Source organism: Pogona vitticeps, chromosome 3, assembly GCF_051106095.1.
Source record: "Pogona vitticeps strain Pit_001003342236 chromosome 3, PviZW2.1, whole genome shotgun sequence".
NCBI classification, from domain to species: domain Eukaryota; kingdom Metazoa; phylum Chordata; class Lepidosauria; order Squamata; family Agamidae; genus Pogona; species Pogona vitticeps.
Window position 1 is genome coordinate 249,863,030 of NC_135785.1, and position 26,468 is coordinate 249,889,497.

General features: G+C 40.8%; 2 protein-coding genes across 5 annotated transcripts in view; one reads left to right on the top strand and one right to left on the bottom strand.

The window, feature by feature from the left end:
- Positions 1-12,009, bottom strand: part of CNTN5 (contactin 5) — a 590,502-nt gene extending 578,493 nt beyond the window's left edge. For 2 of the 4 annotated variants that reach the window (XM_078390096.1, XM_078390094.1), the window contains exon 1: positions 11,879-12,009. The gene's annotated coding sequence lies outside the window, so the exon portion shown is untranslated. Of the gene's footprint in view, positions 1-11,874 lie in introns of all 4 variants that reach the window. The other 2 variants (XM_078390095.1, XM_078390093.1) reach the window with 1 other exon arrangement.
- A 10,950-nt stretch (positions 12,010-22,959) lies between these two features.
- On the top strand, positions 22,960-24,530 carry LOC140705577 (uncharacterized). The gene is made up of 2 exons (XM_078390104.1): positions 22,960-23,546; positions 23,718-24,530. The coding sequence occupies exons 1-2, from the start codon at positions 23,139-23,141 to the stop codon at positions 23,823-23,825; spliced, it is 516 nt and encodes a 171-aa protein (XP_078246230.1). The 5' UTR covers positions 22,960-23,138; the 3' UTR covers positions 23,826-24,530.
- The last annotated feature ends 1,938 nt before the right edge of the window (positions 24,531-26,468 follow it).

The window sequence follows — 26,468 nt, forward strand, 5'->3', positions numbered from 1 at the left end:
TCCCATACAAGGACTAAATTGCCCCAATCTTTCCTAGCTTTTGAAATCACATGAGCTCATCTGAATGTTGGTATAACTGAAGTGTTTAATTCCCAAGCATTTATCCTATTGAAAGATTTAGGCTCTGACACAGCCATGGTTTCCTTCTGAGTAACATACTAAAGAATGTGATTCATTAACAGCTTGTTCTATGCTCAATTAATATGAAAGACTTTTATATGATTTAGGTTGAGCTCATTGCACCAGTCCATTGATTTCAGAAGGCCTGTATCAGCTTAAGCCAACTGCAGTTGGAGGTATAACAAAGCTAGGAAACTCTTTCGTTTATTTGAATCCATTCCCTGCTTCTTTGCATGCTGTTTTTCACAAGAGATTTCATACACATTCTCTTATGAAATGCAAATGGAAGTAAAAGTAGATAATAAAGCTTGCAGAATTAGACAAGTCCGGACTCACTGCAACAGGGAAAAGACCTTGATACCCAGATAAATTTTCATATAAATGATGGTCTTGTGTTATCCTGGAATTAACTCTTTTGGGGATAAACGCCAGCTGTGACAAGCACAGGCTTCTGATTTGCCCCCAGAGGTCTGTATGTATTAGGGTGATGTTCAGGCGCCCGACTTCTTGACTTGACAAGGCTAATTTCAGTCTGATTTCAACACCTTGAACAGCTTCTGGAAAGACTGGACTAAAATCAGGAGCAGGCGCGCTACCCCACACATATTAGATCCAACAGCTGCCTCTGGTTGGGGCTGAGAGGATTGTCCAAGGATGTCATATATTGGTTCAAGGCCTGCTATTATATGTATCAGTTCAGAACTGAGAACAGTGTAAGAACCTGGATCACACAATATTCAGAGCACTTTCTAGCCCTATTCTGAGAAACCAATGTGTGTGCCCCTTCCACTGCCGAAAGAGTGAGAGCTGGTAGGGAACTGCTCCTCATAAAAGAGAAGCAAAATCAGCACTTCTCGACAAAGGATTTGCACATCTCTGCGTCCTGCTCAAGTGGAAAGGAGGTGGGGAGGGAGGAGATTGTCTCACACTGAGGAAAGGATGAATTATGCCCCTAAACTATGCAGTAATGCACTGTAGGCAACGAGTGTGCATGAGGCTGGGCTGTATGAATCAATCTCACACCAGTTATCCTGACCATTTTAATCGCAGGAGACTGAAACAAGAAAGATTGGCTGGGTTTCCTCCCTTCTTTTTTATATAGCTTTATATCTTAATACTGATTCATGGGACGATACTCCTTTCACATAAACAGGGTTGCAAAACTGTATACATTTGGTCTCAAAATTACCTCAGATATGACTGTCATATAGTGAAAAAATGAGAATATGCTAATGTAAGTACCACTTACTTGTTTGACCAATGTATGCAGAATTAGGAGCAACTCAGTTCAAAGATTTAGATATTCCATTTAATAGATCTTTCCTGTATACTTCTGAACACTTGGCCCGATTTGCTTTTAGAAAAGCATTTTAAAGGAGGAAGGTTTGTAGTGATGAGAGCATTTTTTAAAGCTGAGCAAATTGTTTTTGTCAGAGTGCTGATCCTGGTTGATTTTTATTTGAGTCATGTTTTCATTTATTTTATACGACCTGTCCTTTGTAATGGTGATCACTACACAAATACACTTATTGTTCTTGTCAGGATGTTCTTTCAATGATTACAATCTGCCAGGGATGTTGGCAGGTCTTTAGGTCCAAGTCCCAAGTCTGAGTCTTTGGTATCAAGTCCCAAGTCCAAGTCCAAACCTTTGGTACCAAGTCCTGAGTCCCGAAACCCAGTGTTAGAGTCACAGGTGTATATATTCACATTATGTGTGTTTAGCCATGGTGGTGGGATTCAAAATGAAATAGGGTAAATAAAATGACAAATTGCATTCTTACTACTGGTCACAAACGACTTACATTAGCAGTGTACTTCATTGCAGTGGAGACTGGTCCTTTAAGGGTACTGGCTTTCTCCTATGGGAGAAAGCTCCTGGTCCCAAACATAGCTCAGTGGTTTAGGTATCTGGCTGTGGAAACTAGAAGTTGGGAGTTTGATTCCCCACTTTGCCACCTTGACAAGGGGCTGGACTAGATGATCCATAGAGTTCCTTCCAGGTCTGCAGTTCTAAGATTTCTCTCCAAAGGCCTCACCTGGGTGCCCTGGCTAGATTCAGGTAGGCAGAAACACACATTTTGAATTATTAGTGTCATATTCTTAAGTGTGAGAGAGAAGTGGTAGGAAGGAAGAGGGGAGTAGTCATGGGTGGGGGCATTTTTAATTTTGGGAGGGAGATGTCTCTCTCTCTTTTTGCTACAGATTGAATTAATTGAGTAGGAAGTGATACACTTTCTGACAGAATGTACTGAGGGAGACAAAAAGAAAGAGAGAGGGAATATGAATGGTTGTTCACCGTTTTTGTTACTGGCACCACATTTCAGTCCTGGCTCCTCCCACCATTGGTTGCTATGCCTTCTATGGGCATGAGACACATTGCTTAGCATAGACATTAAGAGGCTGGTTTTCACAACAGTTTTCTTTATAGCTGACATCTAATTAGGAAAAAAAACACATCACAATATGAATGCCACCAGGCGCTCAGGGTTTCAGCACAACAGAACTGCCACAATTTTTTATTTCCAAAATCATAGCACAAAGCTGTAGCACTTCAGGGATAATTAACTGCATGGCAGATTTGTGGATTAGCTAACATTATGTTTATCGTTCTTTAAACCTTACTTGTTCCCACAGTAGTTATGCTAACCAGCGATCTGAAAATTTATGAACAATATTCATAGCACAGTTGTCTTTTTTTTTCCTTGCTGTTTTACTCTGATCCTATCCCTACAACTACACACGCTGTGTTTAGGCCACCAAAAGTGGAAACAGCATTGTAGTGCCAAATACAAGGAGCGGTGGAGTTTTTTTGCCCATATTAACATAGGGTGACTGCAAAAATGTTGCTTCGGTCTATGAGGGGCACTTTGCCTGCCCATTAAGTGTTTAAACCAGGAAAGGAGAATCAGTGGTTTTTCTAGGTTGTTGGACTAAATAGCAGCTACTCCCAGGCTTTGGAATGAGCTGCGTTGAGGAGCCAAGTTGTGTTGCTCCCTCTTGTCCTTCCATTGTCAGGCAAAGACCTTCCCTTTGGGGCAGGTTTTGCAGGCAGTAAGTGAGGGTTTAGGGAACACTCTCTTTATGAAATTTAGATATTTTAAATGTTTTTTTATATTGCCATTTTTTAATCTTGGTTTTCATCTTGCTTAATATGTATCTGTTTTTAATATAGTCTGCATAGTATTTTAAACTTGTTATTTTAAACTTGTACAGTTTGCGTTGTTCTGAGCCACCCTGGACCCCTATGGGAGAAAGGCAGCATATAAATTAGAGAGAGAGAGAGAGAGAGAGAGAGAGAGTGACTACCATGCCCATAATCCCTTATCACTGGGTGGGCCAGATGTGATTTAGAGGCCAAGCTGGCTAGAGAGTCAAAGTTTCTTCACTGTTCGAGTAAACATTTTCCCAGTCATTTATGGCTTTTGCCTGAGGTAAAATGGATCAGAAATTAGGAGGAAAAGCCCACACTCACTGAAAAAAATCTTCCTTTTTTTCCCTCACAACCCATATCAAGTCTAAGATGTCAATAAATATGTACGTGGCATTTCACCCAGAACACACAGTTTATTTCAAATCCTTAACAGGCGTGTCCCTGAAAAAAGTGTAGTCCCTCCTGCCTCCAATTTCCACTTGTAGCTTTTCGTGGACAGAAATTTTTTTGGCATGCCACCAAACAGGTTACCATCCATGGGATAATGTGACAATCCGTTACCATTAACTGTGTCGGGAAAGGCTCTCAAGGCACACGAGAGAATTAAATGACCTAGAAAACGCAGTCTGCAGGAAAGTCTATTGTACTCATCTTCGTTATTTCCAGCTCTACGCATCACTGGGCCAGCGAAACAACATGATTTGCTGAGGTGACAAATAACAAAGGTCATCCTCCCCCCCACCCTCCACTGCTTTCAGCACAGACCCAGTCTAAGGATCTCTGCAATCCAATCACTCACTACTCTTCTATGTGCAATGCACATCTATTCTAAAAGAGTGGGGGAAAAGCTAAGTGAACAATAACTACTCAATAGTAAGAAATAAGCAGAGCTTGGAAATATTACTTTTTAGACAATTGCAATTCAAAAAAGAAACCTACACTTTCCAAGCTAAGGAAATAAGCCCTTCTGCTCCCATCTCCGCAGCCCATCAACCTTCTATGGACATGCTCATGAGCTCTGTTAATAGTTCTGCTTGCCTGTAATTTTGTTGTTGTTGTTGTTGCTGATGGCATCATCAATTTTATTTTATTTTTCTGAATTTTTCAAACTTCGGGGTTTTCCCAACCTTCCTTCTGCACATATTTTGCAGGGGCACTTGTTGGACATAGCAGGAGTGATCATCTAATTGTCTTAGAGTGGCCCATGGGAATTTGGTTCAATAGGTTGCACCTGTGTCTTGGATTAACTTGACCTGCTACTTTTAATGAGCACCTATCGTTTTAAAAGGAAAGAATATACGAAGAACAAGCTGGATGAAACCAGAGTCCTACCTCAGTTCACAGGGACCAAGACCCAAACAAACAAACAACAAACAAGCACAAGGACAATCATGCAGGCATTTTCCCCCAGTGGTGGGCTGTACTTTGCACAATCTGTCATACAACTGGTTGTGCATCCAACTTCATAACCAGTGCATGACCTGCCACACAAGAAGAACCTGCTGATGAGTGGAAAAAACTCTTGGATAGTTGTCATTTGATGATCAGATAAGTGAAGAGGATTCTGGCCAGAGTGGTGAATCAGTTCACTATGGGGAGACTTCCAGCAGGACCTGAGCACAACTGCATAACTACATGTTCTCCAGCTACTAATATGCAGATGTGTACTGCCCTTTATCCTACAGAAAAATGTACCCACACTGATTAACAGCCGTCAATGGCCTTATCTTCAACAGGGCCTCATCTGATGGTTGTTGTGGGTTTTTCGGGCTTCTTGGCCGTGTTCTGAAGGTGGTTTTTCCTAACGTTTCGCCAGTCTCTGTGGCCGGCATCTTCAGAGGACAGCAAACTGTGCTCTGGCCTCATCTCCTTGTACAAATATTCAAAATTTCTTCTCCATCCTTCTCCAACTTTCTCAGTTGACTCTACCACCTGTCATTCACTCTGACTCCAGCTACTATTCTACCTCACTTCCCTGATACCTGTCTTTATTAAAGTTGTTTTACTATAATTATTACAATGTGTCTTTCTGTTTGAGTAGAACAGGTGTTTTGATGTGCATCTGCAATGAATTTTGATACAGGAACACCTCCTTCGCAAGGACCAATGGTGTTGGATGGCTCTGAGGTCAATAGAGCAGTTTGCACACTCTGGGTTTTAGTTTGAACTTTATTATCAAAGACACTGAACCCTGTTCCGAAACAACTTCTCAGAAAATGTTAGTACCCTGGACAGCTCCCCTTAAAGTTCAGACTAACTTGATTAAAATCTTCCAGCCGGATAACATCAGAGCAACCAGTCTTGCCGGATAACATCAGAGCAACCAGTCTCCAATGTGACCACAGTTCCTCCAATCAAAACCAGACCTTCCTGCAGTTGCTTTAAAGCAGCAGACCAACTCATAGACCCTCCACAGCACATTTGTTTCAGCCACAAGGTTACTTCATAACTGGCAAGAATAAAAGATTAATCTGGGGTAGGAAACCTGCCTCAGTACAGATTCAATTTATGAAATACCAAGACATCTATTCCCTTCCTGTCTGAATAGAAAGACAGACCTGATTTATTTAGAACTGTTGCACTAGCTCCTTGCTGAGTTCATTCCAACTGGAGGCTGGAAGGGGTGTTTAAATGATGTCTCTCTCTCCCCCCCCCCACATTGGGATTTGAGTCACTGTAAGCAAGTGTGAAAAACAGAATCAGAGAATCATAAATCAGGAACAGTTGAGTTGGAAGGGGTCTATAAAGCTATTGAAACCAAATCCTCTGCTCAGTGCAGAAATCCAAATCAAAGTTTATCCGACAGATGGTTGTCAAATGTTCTTTTGAATGTCTTCAGAGTTGGTGCACTCATCACCTCCCAAGGTAACTGGTTCCATACTGCTCAAGCAGTTAGAATGTTTTTTTCTTGATAGCTTGAACCTATTATTATGTGCCCTGCATTTTGGGATGACTGAAATGAGTGAAGGAAAGGGTTGCCTAGAAAATTCAAACAACTTTGACAGTGGATTAAACCAGTTAATAAAGGATAAGGCAACACATGGTTGATAGTCATGATGGTTATATATTATTTTGGAATTATTTCTCTTAAACCCCCTGTGAGCCTTGAAGATGTGTGAAATCTTGAGATGTTGTGCATTGCTCCTCATGATGTGTCAAATGTGAAAATACAACTTCCCTGAAACTGCTGAGCCCAACAAAATCCTTTTCCATCCCTTGTTCATTTAAATTCTTTCTTTCCCATTGTGAGCAATGGGGGTGGGGCTGGTAAACCCATAAAGAATTGGCAAACATCCCCCCCTCTCCTTTCTGCTCAGCAGGGCTTTGGAAATATCTGAACATTCCAACCTTAGAACATTCCAACACAATTTTAGGATTAGTGTATCCGAGAATCCAAATCACTGGTGTATTTAGAGTGCCTTTGAGAGAGGTGGAAGAGGGAGGACGATCAAACTTATTTTTTTCTCTCCCCATCAGCGACAGTAAATTTCATGAATATTAAACAGCAAGCAAGAGATGCAGCTTCAGGCTCAATAGGTCACGGGAGTTCTGCCATCAATATAATCCAGATAAATTTAGAGGCTGGCCCTTTGCCAGCCATCCAAACCCCTTCCCTGAGTCACAGCCAGCAATAGGCACAAAAAAAGTTAGAAGTCAAAACGCTTCAGCCACAAAAACCGAAATCAAGCGCTCTTATGGAATGGATTACCCTTCAATCAAATCCCCCCTCCCAGCATGCAAAAATCCATCACTAAGTTGAACTGCCTGAATGCTTTTGAAGTGGTCATGCAATGACAGATCAGGTAGAAGGAGATGAATGGAGTTGGAGCGTATTTAAAGTGACACCGCAAATCTACTCTAATCGGGTTCATTAGTTCTAATTCACTTATGCTTGTTTTGGAGTGGCCCATCTCCCTCATTTGTTTCAATAGCTCTCTACCCCTCCAATATCATTCTCAATTAACTGGGCCGGCAGGTAAAGTGCTTGACATTGCCTCAAGTGAACTATCCACTTTCCAATCTGTTTGTGCAGATGGAAAGATATGCTTTTTAACAATGCTCCAGCTTTCCTTCTGCAGCTGAGGACTCTCCTTTATGAGCAGGTCAAGAAAGGGGGGGGGGGAGAAAGGAGAAACACCTCTAAAAATTAATTAAAGGTGTTTTGAACTACACAGATATAACTCAGTCTTCAGGTAAACGATGAAGTAAACCTGTTAACAGACCATTTGTGCCTTAATCCTCTTTCCTTCTTCTGCAATAAAATTTAATTGAAGAGCTGTCATCCATCTGGATAATGAGCTTGAGACCTGAAAGTCTCCTCCTTACAGCTGTTGGTCTAACTTGCCAGAGAAAATTCATTCAGAGAAAACAGACTTTTGACCATAGAATGAGCGGTAGGCAGTCGTGGAGTATATGCACACTCATTTCTTTATTGTATTTGTTTTTACTATCAAAAGGTTGCTTTTACATTACTAATTGGTAAAAAGTATATTTTCTGACCTATATAAAAAGAGTAAAACAATACTGTTTGAAGAGACCATTGGAAATAGCTTACCCCTTTTGACATCCTTGTGGACACATGAACTTAATTTATTATTGATTTTGATTCGCTGTCCAGGTTTCCTTCTTTTTTGGACATCCTCAGTTTTAATGGTTTTTGGTTCTCTTTATTTATGTCCTTGTGGGTGTGGTGGAGTTGTTTTGCTTTAACTGTTGTTAGCCACCCATCCTGGCATTAGATGGGCAGGATATGAATGGAAAAAGCAATAACATGTTCTGTTTGTTTGTGGCATATATGAAATATGGCTAGCATTTGCAGAACTCAAGAAGAACATTTTCTGCACCAAAGATATTACACAAATGGTTTCTGCTAAACCCTGGCAGCTATAAGAGTAGTAAAACTGCACTAGCTTCCTTTGGAATTTGTGTCTTCAAGAAAGTTGGGAGCGTTCTCAGATCATCATTTGTCTTGGGTGTTAGGCTGAACTTTGCATGAGCTATCTGCTGTGCTGAACCCCAACCCCCAAGTGGGCTCCACAACTTAGACAGCTCCTGTAAAGTTCAGACTGAAACTTGGAGAGATTCACTCCCCATGTGAAATAGGAATCACTGTGCCATATAAGCAATTGTGAAGTCTAATAGACATGGCCAGTATCATCTATGAAGTAGGATGGAATCATTTCCTTATAACAAAGTATGGGAAGAAAATGTTTTAAAATAATTAGTTTGGATCCAGACCTGATTATATATAAGAGAGATCCACAAAATTTAGGTCTTACTAATCTCTACTGATCCACTTTAAGAAAGATTGAAGGCAACCTATAGTTGTTTACAAGTTAAACTGGGCATTTTAGACATATTAAATTAGTTTCAAACATTGTTAAATTTCTACAACAGTTTCCTGCTCTAAGAATGGAGCACAACTCTTAGAGCTGTTGAATGGAGCACAACTGCTTCTAGTTGTGCTCTAGCCTGTACAGTCTGCTCAATCACTGGGTTGCAGTTGTATGAGTAAGACCACTCATGGTATAAAAGCTTTTGCAATAACATGGTGAATTCTGGGTACCCCCAAATTCCATGGATTATTTTACAACCCCACTTTTTATAATTATCTCAATATTAGCTAATCCCCCCAAACATCCAAAACTCACTGGGGCCAATGGGAGTGGTGCTGAAAACTGACACCTTTATGTTTTCCAAAGTGGCAGCAAGACAGCAGAGTGGAGACAGAGAAGAAAGAAGAAGTCAGAGGGGAGAGGGGAGAGTTTAGTAGATAAATCAGAGAGAGGAGGTGTGAGATGTAAGAAGGCAAAGGAGGCCTGAAGGAAATGACCAGCAATCAATCAAGAAAAGGTAAAGATGAGGAAGAAATGAGAAATCAGCAGAGGTGTCATTTATAAAGGATAAAAAATACTCCTGGAACAAAATCACTTTTTAAAAAACTTTGAGAGCACCAGGGAAATAGGGCTAGACCCCCAACATCTTGTTTTGTGGACAGTTTTGAGAAACCAATTCAATTGTGAGGCTTTGCTGATCTGCCTTGCACAACGGCAGGAAAGGATAACAAGATGCATCACAGACCGTTATCTGTAAAGGACTAAAGAACAGACTTGTGGCCTTCAAATTACTGTATTTTCTATGTATAAGACAACCCCATGTATAAGACCCCCCCCCCCACTTTTCTAACCCAAAATTTCTTTATTTGCAAGAAAGTGGAGGTGGAAGGCAGGGATCAAAGCACTTTGATTCCTATTTTCCCCTTCAACTTTCTTGGGAAGAAAGTGCTTTTCCCCTCCACTTTCTTTGCAAAAAGCTGTTTACACCTTCTACTTTTTGGGAGGGGGAAAGCTACTTTTTGCAAAGAAATTGGAGGGGAAAAGCACTTTCCTCTCAAGAATGTGGAGGGGGAAGGAAGGAATCGCTTCCCCCCTCCACTTTCTTTGGAAAAAGTGGATGGGGAATGCAAGGATCAAAGCACTTTGATCCCACTCCCATCCTTACTACCATGTATAAAATGACACTCAGTCTTTCCTCTAATTATTTTAGGAAACAGTGTTGCTTTATACACAGAAAAATATGGTAACTGTGTGAGTTTGTTTTTAAATGGTTGTAGGCCAGATGGAAAATCTTTGGATAGAAGCAGCTGAGAGTACTCCGACTCAAATGCATAAAGTGTATTCATGTTTTAGGAAGCCTAAAAAGGTTCAGATAAATACTGCCACATGGGCCAACTCTGTTCCCCAAGGAAAACAGTTCTCCACCCCTTGGCTGTACATTTCAATGTTTCCTAGAATCAAATATCCTAGAGAGAATCCTTTCATCAAGGCTCCCTCCTTGTAGCTAGAAACCCCGCCAAGTTGACAGTTAGCCACAGAAAAATGGCTAGCGGAGATGAAGTTAACAAAATCTATATGAAATTAATATGACTGCTGTTAGAATGACAAGCAGGTCTAGGGATAGCTGTGCTCCACTAGTAATTAATGCAAACTCATACTGTCTAATGAATTGGCAACAAGAAGGAAAAGGGTATAATATCACAACTTAACTCATTAAACTGCTCAGGATGGGGAGCAGCAAGCATAAGGTGTATAGCTTCAAAAGTAAGAAGTGGGTGACCAATTACTTAAGTACCCTGCCCAGTAGGCGGCAGAAGCAGAAACCATACAATTAGTGCATCTTCCTATTTATCACATGTGTGTACATCTTTTAAATTAACACAACATACTTTATATGAATGAGAAAAACACACATATATGTAAAAGCAGGATTCAATTATTTATGAGGAATAAGTAGCTAATATACTGTAGGGAGCCTGTCACGGTTGATTTCCAGATGGATATTGTTCTGGGAGTGTCAACTTTCTTTTAGTGTGCAAATCTGCAGTTTTTTGGGGGGACAAGGATGCAAATGGCTTCTTAATCTGTAGATTGCTACAGAAGCTGGGGAGTGGTAGCATTCTGAGCACCAGAGCATTGACTGGAATTCTTATCCCTGCTTGATGTCTCCCAGTCTTGCGCTTACTGTTATTGTAGTGTTTGTTCTCACAATTGGTACAAATGGGAGAAATTCAGGGGTCAGTCTAAAGATCTATCTAGTCTAGGTTGCAATTCGCCAACCAGTTGCCTCTGGGAACCCAACAAATAAGAAATTACAACAGTGCTTCACTCCTTCTCTACATAGATACACATTCCTCATACACAGAGGCACTCCATAGATCTTTAACACATACAAAGATTCAGCGCATGAAATTAAGTAGTTTTGGGAGCCAAATGCAAACTTTTCTGTTCCAGGGTGTGGGTTTTCTTTATGCAAAACATTCTGCAGACTACTTGCAAAAAATATCAAATATGAAAAATACACATTTTGTCCAGTGGACATTTTTTTTAAATCTCCACTTGCGAGATTAAAATAGGCCAATATGTATATCCCTGTTCTTGAGATAAGAAACTAGATATGGCCTATCATATGAATAGAACACAGATAACTGCATTTCTTCCATCCATCGTTCCTCCACACATTCATTCATTTCCAACACCCATTTCCCCATTCAGTACAATGAACACAATCAATTAATGGACAACAGTGTTTAAAACCGTTCACACAATAGAACGTAAAATGAGCATAACATCTCAAAGCACTTGAAATCTCAATGCACAAAGTCCCAGATGCCTTGATAATAAAATATTTTAAGAATAAAATAGATACTTCCTGTGTTATAGATATACAGTTCATCGTTTGGTGATCACTTGGTACATATACATAATAAACATTTGGACTTGATCTTTATCCTATTGCTGTGCAATCATATGGGACTTCTAACTGAATCCTCTGTATGCAGATATATGTGTGTAGAGCATAGTCAGGATTCTTATTGTGTATAGAAAGGCTCCGCAAGTACAAATGTATATGAAGCTTTTTTTTTCTTGTGAATGTTTGTTTACACTTGTTCAGAGATGGGAAATTTATATTTTGCAACCACCTCTCCTTGAATCTCCCAGCTGGCGATTCTGGGAGTTGATTTTCAACTATTTCCCAATGCTTGTTTCAGTTTCATTGCAATTCATGTAATTCACTACCACTATGGAAATTAAGGAACATCTTACCTACTTGCTGGTTTTCGTCCTATGAGCAGGTGCCTTTAAAAATGGATGCAGTTGCAGCAAAATAGTCCTTAATGAGTGTGAATGGATGAAGGAGTGGCACGTTGGGGGCAAAAAACAGAATCCTCTGAGATAATCTGTTGAAAATAAAAAAGGAGAAATCATTATTAACACTCGTGTTCCTTTCACGGTACTACAGATCTGAGAACCAAAGAAAAACTTTGATCATTAAGGCTGGGGCCTTTGGATTCTCTGGACTACAAATACCATAATTCTCTATTCAGGGAGATCTGTCCACCATACAGACAGCTGACAAACACCCAAATGTGATGCACTTGAGAAAACACCTTAGACTGGAAGGCTTTGAGTTCAGCCTAGCTCTGTTCAAGCTTCCTATTCATGCCCCAGTGGCACCTGGGAACTTTCTTCCTGTGCAAGAAACTTGAATGGCGTTTCCAGTTTAGGCCTTACGCCCAGCTGAATTCCATTCAGGTGTTTGTCAGGGGGCTGCAAGGTAGGTAGAACTCTCTGAATGAACTATGGTATTTATAGTCCAGAAATTGCCCCAAAAATTTTTTTTACATTTTTTCCTAGAGCAATCCCATAAGTAAAGTTAGCACAAGAATCTTGAACCTCACCTGTAGGTTCTTCTCACCTGTGGGAATTCCTTCGAAATTCTTTTCAAGGAAAATTCATTTTCTTTTGAATTCAATCTGAACTGTCAAAATTGTAATGGAAAAAAAAAATCAGCGCAGCACTGTTTTCTTTCTCTTTTCCTACTGAGGCGCATGATTCCCATCCTGGCTTGGGACACCTTTTCAGGCTTTATAGCTCCATGAATGTTCAGTCTGCATATCGGTGAATCAAGGCATGTGTTACAAAAAATGATGGATTGCCTCAACCAAAGGAAACTGGAATTGGTGATAAACATCTCATCCCCTGCAAGGGGGGGGGATATGATCCCCATTTCACCAACATTTGGGCATTTTATATATTGTTTGTCAGTGGTATGACTTAGTGCAAAGCACTACTAGAAGCAACTTACAACATGACAGTACAACAAAACAGCACCACCCAATACACCAACATAAATTATATCTGAGTAAACAAAAAATATATAAAATGCCCAAATGTTGGTGAAACAGGGAACATATACAGCGACTGACTTATGTGAGGATGTCTTTGAATGCCTCTCAGAACAGGACAGTCTTTAATATCCTCTTAAACAATGGAAGGGAAGAGTTCTGATGGATTTCTACCAAGAGTCCATTCCATACGGATGAGGCCACAGCCAAGAAGGCACAATTTTTGACACAAAGTTTTCTTGGCCTTTCTCAGCATGGCAACCCAGAGTAGTAAGATCTAAGGAAAACGGGTGGCACAGGCTGATGTTCTGAGGGAGAGATACTTTAACAAATAATGAGGCCCCAAACCATAATGGTCTTTATATACTAGAACAAGGATCTTGAACCTGGCCTGGAAAACCACAAGAAGACAGTGCAGAATAGGAGATATGTGATCAAACTTTTTCACATCTGACACCAGTCTGGCTACCATATTCTGTGGTCTCCAGGCCAGCAACAAGGACAGCCCCACATAGAGAAGATTGTAGTAGTCTTAGAGAGCAATAGTACATGTATAAATATTGTGAAACACACACACACACACCCGATAGGGGCATAACTAGACAATCAATCTAAGTTTCTTAAAGGCTAACCTGGACATGGCTGGAATCTGATATTCCATGGATAAGGACTTCAGGCACTGAATGAATGAATGAATGAATGAATGAATGAATGAATGAATGAATGAATGAATGAATGAATTTCCCTAACCATCTTCTTACATCTCATACCTCCACTCTCTAGGTCACCTGCTAAACACTCCCATATGATCTCTTCTTTCTTCTCCCTCTAAACTCTGCTGTCGTGTTGCCACACTGGATAACATAAAGGTGCTCATTTTCAGCATCAGCCATAGTTTTCAGCACAGTGGTGTAAAAGTGAATTTTGACATAGACATGAGCTATTTTATTCATATCCCTCGGGATATAAATACAAATTGAGGCACCATAGCTGCCACAGAGGCCCATTTCCTCCCTCAATAACTGGCTGGTCTACTCACCAGTCCCCCTGCAGTGCTGGGGTCCTCCATTCATCATGCCATTCAGAGAAAATGCCTGGATGATGCTTCCCCGTTTCCCCTCATAGCTGACCACTCCAGTGAGAAGGTGGTATGGGGAGTCTCCCTGCTCAACTGATGAATGGCCATCTATATCGGGAGGCGGGGAGAACCAGCCAGGCTCCTTCCTGGATTGGCAAAACAACAACGATGAAGGACCCCAGAATTATGCAGTAGATGGGCTGGCTCTGGGGGGAGAGAATGAGACTCCATGACACCTGTGGTGCCACAATTCATATTTGGATCCCCAGGGATATGAACACCCTGTTTTCCCAAAAATAAGACCTAACCTGCAAATAAGCCCTAGTATGATTTTTCAGGATGCTTGGAATATAAGCCCTACCCCAAAAATAAGCCCCAGTTAAGTGAAACCCCGCCCTCCACCCTTGTGCAGCAACCAGAAGATTACATGAGTGTATCTGAATAAATACAGATTGTTGTAAATTAAAAAAAATAAAAACATCCCCTGAAAATAAGACCTAATGAGTTTTGGAGCAAAAGTTAATATAAGACCCTGTCTAATTTTTGAGGTAGTCCATATCTGGTTTTGAATATTTGGGGGGAATTGGCTAGTACCTGTATTGATAAGGCTGCTGGGATTTATAGTCCACCATGATCATCTGGAAGTTTTCAAAACCTTAGGATGAACTTTCAGTAATTGTGTTTGTGTGGGGAGAGGGAAGTGATAGGCAAGAGGGAGCAGGAAACTTTTTAGCAGAAGCATTTTTATGCTACCACAGTTTCAAATGTCACTTTATATAATGTATCAGTTCAGGAACAGAAACATCTCCCTTTTGAAGCAGACCTGAATGCCTATAAATATCCAGTGAAAACATATGTGTTTGCTCATTCATTTATTTGCTGTGGGGATATCAGGTGGTGAAAGGTAGTTTGATCTGAATGTGACATCAGCTCCCCCAACTGCACAGTCAGACGTTTAAGGGGATTCCGATTTCTGCATGGTTAACAAAAAGCCCCATGGTTACGTTTTGAAACAAAGCTTGAATTTCATGACAATTGCCATTGTTGCACAGTTTTAAAAGGCAGCTTTCTCTTTGTGCCAGATTAGCACCATGGGGTGGGAGAGGATCAGCACAAGAATTAAAGGTATGAAATCCCATAGTTAAAAATATGAAGATTTTACTGGCGTATCACATTACAATAGGTCTTCAGAAGAAACTTTTAAAAAAGGGCACCACCATGTACTCTAATGAGCTTTGGAATCATTACATTGTCCGCAAGTCCATCCAGTTCGCCTGTAAAGGTTTATTTATTTATTTAATTTATTTGTTTGTTCAACTTATATACTGCCCATCTGGCCAGCGGCTACACTGAGCGGCTCGCAACACAAAAATAACACAAACTTGTGTAATACAACTCAATTATATAACAGAATAAAACAATAGCAAACAATATAAAATACTTTTTGAAATACCTAAATATAAAATACAATATGAGAAACCCAAATATTTAATGTGGTGGTAATCAATGACATTAGCGGCTGTTGGCTTCTGTTCCAGTGGGCTTCGAAGATGATGTGGTTTGAAAGAATATCCAAGTTTTTAGTGGTTTCTCAAATGTCCCCAGTGGAGGGGCCGGGCGAATAGCAGATGACGTTTGATGCCATGGCCGAGGAGCGACCGCTAAGAAAGCCTGATACCTTGTTTTCTCTCTCTGGGCCTCTTTCAGATTCAGCTCTCTCAACTGCCCTGCCTGGGATGAACAGGTAGGACAGGCAGTCCTAGCTGGGAGTACAGTAGGTGTGCTGTCCGGTATGGAGGTCCCAAACCATTTAGGGCTTTGTAGGTTAAAACCACCACCTTGAAGTTAGGATAGAAACAAACAGGAAGCCAGTGTAGAGCAGCCAGAATCGGGGAGATTTGTTGGTATCTGTTTGCTCCATTAAGTTCAGATTAGAAAAGGATAGAGGTGGTTAGAAATGGACCTCATGTTCTTCTCACAGCAGGGATTTGACTCTGATCACCTTGAAATAGATCATAAAGGTTGGAATTACTTTTGAGCCTTCAAGTGTACAAGAGATGGTTCTGAGAGACAGGAATGAGGTTGAACAGATTTCCAAACTTCCAAGTGAACATATCTGGAGGGACGTTTTGCAAACCTATTGCAATTTGTGTGCATTTCTGCTGCCGCTTTGTTACCTGATTTGCAAAAACAAATCCTTGCAGACTTAACTGGGGTTGCATATTCATTTTAAAAGAGAGCCACAAAGAACCCAGAAGAGTTCTAAATTTGCAGGAGGAAGTCAGGTTGAGCACACCAACCCTCCTCCCAGTTTCATCACCCTCTACTACGGAGGATGAATGTTCTCGGAGGAGAGCTGTCCTTATATACAGGGGCTTTCTGTTGAACTTTAAAGCAGTGGAAACACAGGTAAGTCTCCACAGCTAGGAAAAAAACTGTTATCTGCAGTCACTTGAGAGACACATACAGAGAGAGACATCTTTATTACAGCCAACAGATCAGATAAATGCAGTCAGTTGTCCTCTGAGGACAGAGAGTGACAAGTACAGCGAGAAAGGGAGCACAATGAACATACTCATCACTTGTTGTATATACTGGTCCTTGAATGTGGTCTGTGCTTAGATAAGGGCACACAGATCAGGGCACAAAGACCCTCCCTTTATGCAGATACTTGAACCTCAGCCTTATCTGGATATATGCCAGGATTTGTGTATTTCCAGGTGTCTATGGAAAAAAGAACATTCCCTTGAAAAGATAAATTATCTAGCTATGATTTACAGGGAGATTATATAGAACTAGGAGAATTATTTCTGGTTGGTTTATTTGCCCACCCCAAGCCAAAAGAATGCAGGTTTATAAATGTGGGGTACTGTGCTTTTGTATCCATGATTCAAAATGCAGGATATGGCCCAATATTGCAACACAATATCACACCTGCTTTGCCAGCAGGAAAAAGAATGCAAAGCTTTCCATAACAAAAGGTAGCCTCAATGTTGACAATACCAATGGCAGCAGTCGAGATGGTCTACGGGATACCTTCTTGTGCTCATTACCATTCACAGGAAGACACCAAGTAAGGGGAAATCGCAGAAACTGACTCCTTTTTTTCAGTCAACCACTTCTCACCCAAACACAAAGCAATCATCAGAGCTGTGTTTTTGACAAGTGTAAATGGTACTGAGCACAAGAGTGCATTCAGTAGATCTTTCATTTTTAACCCCAACAGTGCAGGATTGAGCATGATGGAACATGATGGAACACAGTGCCCCACATTTATAGAGGGTGGCAATCCACCCCATGGGCAACTAGGTGCTGCTTGATGTGCCCTGTGGTCACCTGATTATCCATTTTTACACATTTATCCAATGATGGTTACATCTCTACTCATCTCTGTTCTCTCATTTGCCAACAGAGTTTACTCACAAGAAGAAAGAATAAGGCTGAAGAGAAGAGAAATTTGCTTTTCTGGTAATCATTTTGCATTCAATAGCTTTTCAGTGTGATAGGTTTTTTCAGTGCTGGGTTTTCCACTAATTCTTTGCCCAATTCTGATTACTCTTTGCTACTGATATTGGTAAATTTTACTCCTCCTTAATAATAATATTTCCTTGCAATTGTAAGCCACAATCACTTCATCCTCAGGCTAGATTTTTGGTTCCTGGATAGCTTTGAATACCTCTAGTTTTGCTTTGTTGTTGTTTAGTTGTTAAGTCATGTCCGACTCTTCATGACCCCATGGACCAGAGCACGCCAGGCCCTCCTGTCTTCCACTGCCTCCCGGAGTTGTGTCAAATTCATGTTGGTAGCTAGTTTTGCTAGGTTTCCATTATTTTATGCCATTTCCTTTTATTTTATTTCCCCATGAGGCTCAAACCTCCCTGTTTTATTTTAAACATTTTCTTCAATGCCCATATGAATTAATTTTCTGTTTGGATTCCATTGGGTTCTGTAACTTCCCTCTAAGAACACAGAAGCCTGTCTCTTCTTCGAGTAGGCAGCAAAAGCCAGAATCCTGTTGTGTGCTTCTGCCTGTATAATTGCAGCAAGCATAGCTGTCATGGGCAAACTGCTGAAAGTTAAATATTCAGAGCAGGCATGTCAAGTCACATACCTGGTGTTCAACAGGGAATGCTTATGCCAGCTGCTTGTAGGAGCTTCCACTGAAAGTCACACTAAAGATGTTTATACTGGTGGGTGCAACTAACAGGATTCTGGGCCATAGATGTTTCTTCCCTAATCTGTAGGTAATACTGATACTTATACAGAAAAGAACATAGTGAGTATTAATCAGGACACTAGAAGAGGATTGAGACAAATATCGTGTTCTATAAAGGTTGTCCTACAGTCAAAGTTGCACAAGTATTGTATGGAAGAGTCACTTTATCTTAACAATTAATCCAAATACATATACTTTGCAGATTTAAATTAACCATTGTATTAAATTTCATCTAAAATTCATAAAATTTCCTCTGTCTTTCTGCATATTGTGCTTCTATTTCATAAGCTCAGCTTCTTTGTTTATCTGCTGTGACTTCACTAAAACTTTCAAAGTTTCTGTATCCATGAATAACGTTAGGTCATCTCTGGTCATATCCTCAGTAAATGTGTCAAATAAAAAAAATCTAATTTTCAGATGTTGGAATAGATAGGCTTCTGGACTGATCAGTCAGGGGTCTTCTATTTTTATATCTCCTTTATCATTGCACTTTTACTTCTAAGTCATGCCATAGGGGGGAACAATGCACCAGTCAGTAAAACTTGATAACAGCTAAACAAAGAAACAAACAAGCAGATAATGCCAACGATTGACTGTACACCTTCAGGACATGCTTGCTTCGCCTTCTCTCCTTCAAATTTCGTGCTTAAAATCCAGATACTCAGGCTAGATAGAGGGACAATGATAAAAAGTCCACACTACTTAGAATGTTACTTCTAAAAAGTAAGCAGTTGGAGTGATAGTACCAAACCCCTAAAAGTAGTTAGTTGCCTTTTTATAGTTACAATATATAATAGTTACACAGTACTTTTATGTTTCACAAAAAAAAAAAAAACTGAAATAGCTGCTTTCAGTAACATTAAAAGAAATCTTGGAAATACTGCCATTAAATGACCAGCCTGTGGTGCATCCTTCCATTGCATCCATCTCACAATCTGCACAAGGACAATGGAACATGACACAGCATTAGCCAACATGTGGGCTATGGGAGGCTCTACTCTTATAACTATAGATGCAATCCAAACTAACCAAGATGGCTGGGGGTAGATAAATCTAGAGAACTTGAACCAATTTTCTATGCAAATCCCTACACTTCTGCCGTGCAGCTAGAGGAATTAAACCAGAAATTCAACACTGCAATACTTCTCTTCTTCTTTTTCTTGAGGAAGGTTCATGCCGATGGCTTAGGGGGAGATGGTGCATTTGCGTCAGGTGCCAAAATTGGTTCTTACAGCTCTGTTTGGAGTCGTGCTGTGTCCAAACGTCTCTACGTCCTAGAATTACTGGGAGTTTTGTAGAAATGCCCCCCCCCTTGGCCTGAATTTGTATCAGCAGAGTAGGTATGTCCCTGGGAGGAAGAAGATTTAGATTTGGCATAACTTGCCTCCTTCCTTGTCTTCTTTTCTTTGTTCTTCTGCTGGCAGGTCTTAGCCAGCAGAGATGTTCTGTCAGCAGATGAACCAACACAAAGAGATTTTGATGGCTCAAATCGCTTCAGCCCATTCCAAACCCACTGCTTTCAGTGTATCTTTCAGTAAGGACCGTATATGCAAGAAATTAAAAAGTTATAGTAGGACAGCTAAAGGAGTGACACTTTCCCTTGTTACTTTACAGCTGCAGGGTTCAACATCTATACCATTATCATGGGGGGGGGGAGAGAATAAATTATCTATCACAAGTTACTTCCAAGCTCTATAATTTTATTTGAAATTCTTCCTGTTTAAAGTCCTCACTGTGACTTTAAACTGGAAGAGCATCAGCATATAATGTTTCATCCTGTTCTAGGACAAACTCTTTCTAGTTGACTAACTCAACAGGATTACACTTCTAATGAGAGCCATTCTCAGCTGGGGTTCCAGACGTAACCCAGTTAATGTGTTAAAATGAATGTGATAATGAGACGGTATCTGGGTGTTATTTAAATAAAAGCAGGTTTTCATTGGTGGTCTCATAACCCCTCACCGGAATGATCCAGGGAGAGAGAGAGGTAAAGAGAGACACAGAGATTTTCCGCCTGCTAAAGGAGGCTGAAGAGAGACATGATGAGAACAGAAACAAAATGAAATATTAGAGAATGTCCCCAAGCTATTCTCCTTCCTAAAATGAAGGGCAACATGCAGAGAAGCTGACTGAGCTGATAGTTGGATCTTACTGGCAATCTGGGTGCACCCTCTACACACCATGGAGCAAAAGGCCAATTTGGAAGGACAGTCCATGTTGTGTTCACAGTGTTGTTCTCTAACAGAAGGTAACAACCAGAGTTCCAGGAAAAAAGTTGGGAGGTGACCAGCAGCTTCCATGTCTTGAGATGACTGCTTTCTTCTGCTTAAAATTCAGAACTTAGAACAATTATTATTAGAGTCGAGTTCCTAGAAATCCTCAGATATCCGTTTCCATCTAAGAAACTAACCTGGCCTTTACACCAGCGGTCCCCAACCTTTTTGGGACCGCAGACTGGCTGAGCCTCTGAAGAAGGTGGGGCACCTCACACACTCACGCAGGCACATGCCGGCGCATGTGCACTCTATCTCAGATGCATTCATGAGTGCTCTTGGGTGCATGTGCAAAGCAGTGTATGAATGTTCGTGTGCCCGCAAGTGCCAGCATTGAATGCTCCCACACCCCTTCCTGCAGGCGCAGGAGTGACTACCCGCCCACCCGTGTGCCTGCCCACCCCTTTGTGCGGGTGCTTGGGCGCATGCATGAAGGGGTGGGGGAGCACTCATGCCGGCACTGGCACGCGCACACATGTGAAAAGCAGCTGTGTGGAGGGGAGTGCATGGGGGCGGGAGGTCTGTCTCCACGGCCCCGTCTGGCTCAGGCTATAGGGGTTGACGACCTCTGCTTTACACCATCAGTCATGTGAGTTTGGAACTACCCATAAGAACTTGATGCGCAGCCTTGAAGAAGATTTATCATTAAAAGCTCACTGTTTGTTTGATTTTTTGTTTCTTTGTTTTATATTCTTAATGGTATTAAAGGTATTTGCATTGTTTCCTTGACCGTGTGGCCTTTCCCTGATTTTTCCACAAAAGAACAAGTTTTTCTGAATAAAATAAAATAAAGTATTTTTCTAAATAACAACAAAAAACATAGAAACATAGGGAGATACCAAAGGAAACAACCAAACACAAAATGTTGCCTTAAAAACAAAACAAAAAACAGGCAGCCCAACCAGAATATGAAAATGACACCACTGTAAGGTGGGATCAAGAGGTGAAATTGAAAAGGTGATGCATCCTGTCAATGGCTTTCACGTCAGGATTTATAGTATCTGTTGATCACACACCAAAACCACAAAACCGTCCCTCTGCTCAACATTGTTGTAAACTATCATTCCACATGGCAGGTATATATTCTTCAGGACTCTTCTAAAGAGTTTTTACAGCTATGATGTAAGTAAGCTGTATAGCTGTGACGCAGGAATGCCTCATAATAAACTGTGTGTAGTCTTATTCAGTAGTGCTTTGAATTTTGTGGAGCCCACATACATTGAGGTGAGCGCAATAGCCATACGCCTCTCCATCGAATCCCTAATCCATTAACTCCCTGAAGAGGGAGGACTGCTGCGTCTAGACGGCCACCCCACAAGAGGGACAGCCTCAAAACATCCGGAGTCAGACTTTAGTGTAGAGGCTATAAGTGTCTCCTCTTCTCCAGACATATGTATTCCTATGATTAAAGTGTGACTGAATTAGGACTTCTGACGGCATGGTTACACTGGGAGGAAGGGAAACGGTATTTGAACCAGGTTTAGCACATTTTAAATTGATTTTTTTTTAAAAAAAAAGGTGACTACACGATGCACATGGAAGCATGGACTATTTTGACAGGGAATAACTTTCTTTTGCTCAAAAGTGAGGTATTCTACTTTTCTGCCAGAGGGTGGTTTATTTGAACTCGGACTTAAAATCGATTTAAGTCAGCGTTAATTTTTAATGAGCCCTCGCGGTGGTTGCCTGTCACAGCCAGTTGTCCCTAATGCTGTGGTGCTGCTTTTTAATATCTTTTTAATTTTTATCAATTTCAACAACAGCACCACATATCCCAAAGCATTTTATTAATGTAATGGCACTGTTAAACTATTTGTTTAATAAGTACTACAGATGCATGTGAGCATGAGGGTACTGTACCCTAAAGGGCACTCTTCAGGACATGAGAAAGGGGGAAGGGGACAGTTAGAAATTGAGGAGGAAGAAGCATGTTGGGTGAAGGAGAGTAGTAGGATAGTGGTAGCTTTATTCAATCTCAATTTTGACAGGTGCCACGCCCCCTTTTGGGACCCTGGACCGGAAGGGGAGGGACTTCCGGCGCCTAGGCTGGACCCAGGCCCCTTCCGGCGGAAGGGGTGGTCCGAACGGTGACGTCAGGGGTTGTGGGGGTCCCCATGGGCCTATAGGGGTCTTTCCCTAGAGTCCGGGGTCCCCCGTGACCCTAGGGGTGCCTGAGGATTGGACCCCGAGGGGTTGTGCCACCCCACGACCCCGTAGGCCAATGGGGAGCGGTTGGAGGTCCTTGGCTAGAAAAGGGGTGGTCGTAGACCATGTCTCGGCTTGCCCCAGCCCCCTGCGTGACGTCAGGGATTTCGGGGGCCCCGTGAGCCTATAGGAGCCTTTTCCTAGAGGCAGGGGTCCCCCGTGACCCTGGGGTGGCCTGAGGATTGGTCCCCGAGGTTGCGTGCCACCCCGCGACCCCGTAGACCAATGGGGAGCGGTTGGAGGGCCTTGGCTGGAAAAGGGGTGGTCGTAGGACATGCCCCGGCTTGTCCCTAGGCCCTGCAAGGGTGGGAAAGCCCCGGGGAGTTTGCTGAGAGGCTATAAAAACGTGGTTCGGGGACACTTCTGCGCGCTCTGTCAGCTCTTTGCAAAGGTCCTGCGGTTTTGTAGACATGGCGGAGAAGGAGAACAAAGTTCCGGAGCCCGTCCATAAGCCTGCGGGAAAAACCAGGAGACGCCTGCAGCCCAAAGCTTATTACAACGGACCGGTGGGGTTCTCTAGCCCCTTGTGTCCATTAGGAAATCCGGCAAGCCTAAAGAATAGCCTACCCAAAGACCCAGAAAAGTTAACAAGAGAAGTCAAGCCTGCAGAAGACGTTTTTGTTTTTTCTGCAAAGGCGAACCCGAAGCAGAAAAACACAAGAAAACTGGCCTGTACCATGTTGTGGGGCGATGAGGAAGATGATGAACAAGGTATAAAAAGAGATTTACCGGTCCATGGCAATGGTCCTGAGCAGCAAGTGTTGGCACAGCCTCCTGATGAAGGTTTTGAGAGTGCTGAAGAAAATGCAAGCTTTCTGGTAAGAACAATTCTCTTTTTAAAAGATGGACATTTAAACCTCTGTTATAAGGGGGGGGGGGGAGGGGAGGGGGGGGGGGTTGTTTTAAAACCGGTAGTTATGGCTATGTTAGTGATGTGGCTTTAAGTTCTTTTAAAACTTACTGAAATTATGTTTCATTCCCAAACACAGGATAAGACATTTATCTTGGAAGATGGCCTTGAGTGTGATTGCTTTTATGGTCCCACGGCTCATCTGGAATCATCAGGGTTCATTGTTTCAAGAGAGAAACCATCCTAAATGAATATATAACCTTTAAAAGCCTGTATTGTGTGTTTCTACCTTCTGTAAAAACTAAAATGCCTGTCCTATATTTTCTGTTATTTAGATGTATGCTTTTAATAAATATGCATTGTAAACCCTCATCGGGGGTAGTCAAATGATGTAACTATTGCATTCTTAGGATTTCAGGTATCAGAGAATGCAGATCTAATGCACTGTCATGTCCTTCTCTGCTTCAGGAGGGAAATTATTATTTCTCACAACATAATAACCAATAAGATATATACTGTATTGTGCTTTTCTGCAAACATTGAGATTTAGATGTATGCGTTACAATATGGACTTTACTGTATATCATAATACTCACTTTATTGTGTTCATAACATGTATTGTGTATTTATACAAGCACTGTGATTTTTTTTTAAAAAAAAAATGTATGCGTTACAGCATCCTTTTAATAAAGAGCATAAATCCGCCATACACTGTTCTTTTATTAATTTTCCCTTTCTGATTAGCTTTCTAATATCAAAATATCACATTTTTTGGATCTAAATACCCTCCTAAAAACTGAAATCTTTAAAAACAGGGGTCATCCTGCTGACCTGTAAAATAACAGGACCTCTGTGGCTTAGATAAGCATAGTTCTGACGGCCTGCAAAATACAGACCCATCTGTTTGAGTAGATAAAAATAGTAACAATCTTAGGATGTGTAGACACTTCCCTTTGTCGTGTTCCCTTTCAAATTAGGTGCCAATGAGATAATGGGTAATCACTGTAAATCATGAAAAACAGCAGGGGTAGACTGCTGTTTCCCTCAGCTAACCACACAGAAACACAGGTCAGCTATTTACAGGCAGGGGTCACAGAATAAATTTATGCCACAAATGTAAAAATGCTTGAATTAAAAAGCAGATGATTTCATTAGAAGTATACAGAAATTCACCCTTAAATGGACTGTAAAGATCATGGATTTTCGCAAAATCTTATAACCAAGAATTAAAAGAAAAGAAAAAAATTATGATAAATGATAAACAAGTTGCCCCTTTTTAAAAATACATGTGAAACTAAATTTCAAAATACAGCATATGACTCCAAACGAACTCCCCGCCATATTAGGCGGTTGGATTGGCAAACAGACGTTATAGAACCTCAAAGTCACAGCAGCAACAGTTTATGTATTTGTATACATTTAGAATAGTATAAAACATTTTTATTTATCACAAGGAAGCAACTCAGTTTGGCTGTAAGGTGAAAAAATAAGTCATTTCTGTTTCCCAAATGAATATTTCAGACGCTTGAAGGCAGCTTTAGTAAGTAAGCTAGAAATAGTGAAGAGCAATAAGTTGAGCAGTATAAAAAACCCATGTTTTAGTAAATGTCTTTAATACCATTCAAAGTAAAAAAGTTTTCCACGTGTTTATACCCAAGGAAGATTCCTAGAATCTCTCTGTGTATGTGTGTGTGTGTGTGTGTGTGTGTGTGTGTGTGTGTGTGTGTGTGTGTGTGTGTGTGTGTGTGTGTGTGTGTGTGTGTGTGTTTCAAAATTCTTTGAGATTATTATTTCTAAAAGCCCTGTGATTTAAGAATGTATGCGTTACAGCATCCTTTTAATAAAGAGCATAAATCCGCCATACACTGTTCTTTTATTAATTTACCCTTTCTGATTAGCGTTCTAATATCAAAAATATCACATTTTTTTTTTTTTTGGATCTAAATGCCACTCCTAAACTGAACTCTGAAAGAATAGGGGTCATCCTGCTGATCTGTAAAAAATACAGGACCTCTGTGTCTTAGATAAAACATAGTCCTGACGGCCTGCAAAATACAGACCCCATCTGTTTTGAGTAGATTAACATAGTCAGGTCCTCCTCAGTTAGCTGAATAGATAAGACAGCATGTGTATTCTCTTCCTTTCCTTTTCAAATGATGTGTCATTGAGATAATGGGTAATCACTGTAAATCATGAAAAACAGCAGGGGTAGACTGCTGTTTCCCTCAGCTAACCACACAGAAACACAGGTCAGCTATTTACAGGCAGGGGTCACAGAATAAATTTATGCCACAAATGTAAAAATGCTTGAATTAAAAAGCAGATGATTTCATTAGAAGTATACAGAAATTCACCCTTAAATGGACTGTAAAGATCATGGATTTTCGCAAAATTTTTATAACCAATAATTAAAAGAAAAGAAAAAAAAAAGTTATGATAAATGATAAACAAGTTGCCCCTTTTTAAAAATACATGTGAAACTAAATTTCAAAATACAGCATTTGACTCCAAACGAACTCCCCGCCATATTAGGCGGTTGGATCGGCAAACAGACGTTATAGAACCTCAAAGTCACAGCAGCAACAGTTTATGTATTTGTATACATTTTAGAATAGTATAAAACATTTTTATTTATCACAAGGAAGCAACTCAGTTTGGCTGTAAGGTGAAAAAATAAGTCATTTCTTTTTCCCAATGAAAATCTGTCAAGACATATTGAGGCTCCTAAAAATTTGTACAGCATCCTTTTAATAAAGAGCATAAATCCGCCATACACTGTTCTTTTATTAATTTACCCTTTCTGATTAGCGTTGTAATATCAAAGAATCACTTTTTTTTTGGATCTAAATGCCACTCCTAAACTGAACTCTGAAAGAATAGGGGTCATCCT

Excerpts from the sequence above, each read along its gene's own strand:
- LOC140705577 (XM_078390104.1), top strand. The coding sequence starts at position 23,139 with ATGGCGGAGAAGGAGAACAAAGTTCCGGAGCCCGTCCATAAGCCTGCG. Across the intron at positions 23,547-23,717 it reads AAGAAAATGCAAGCTTTCTG|GATAAGACATTTATCTTGGA; the intron begins GTAAGAACAATT and ends TCCCAAACACAG.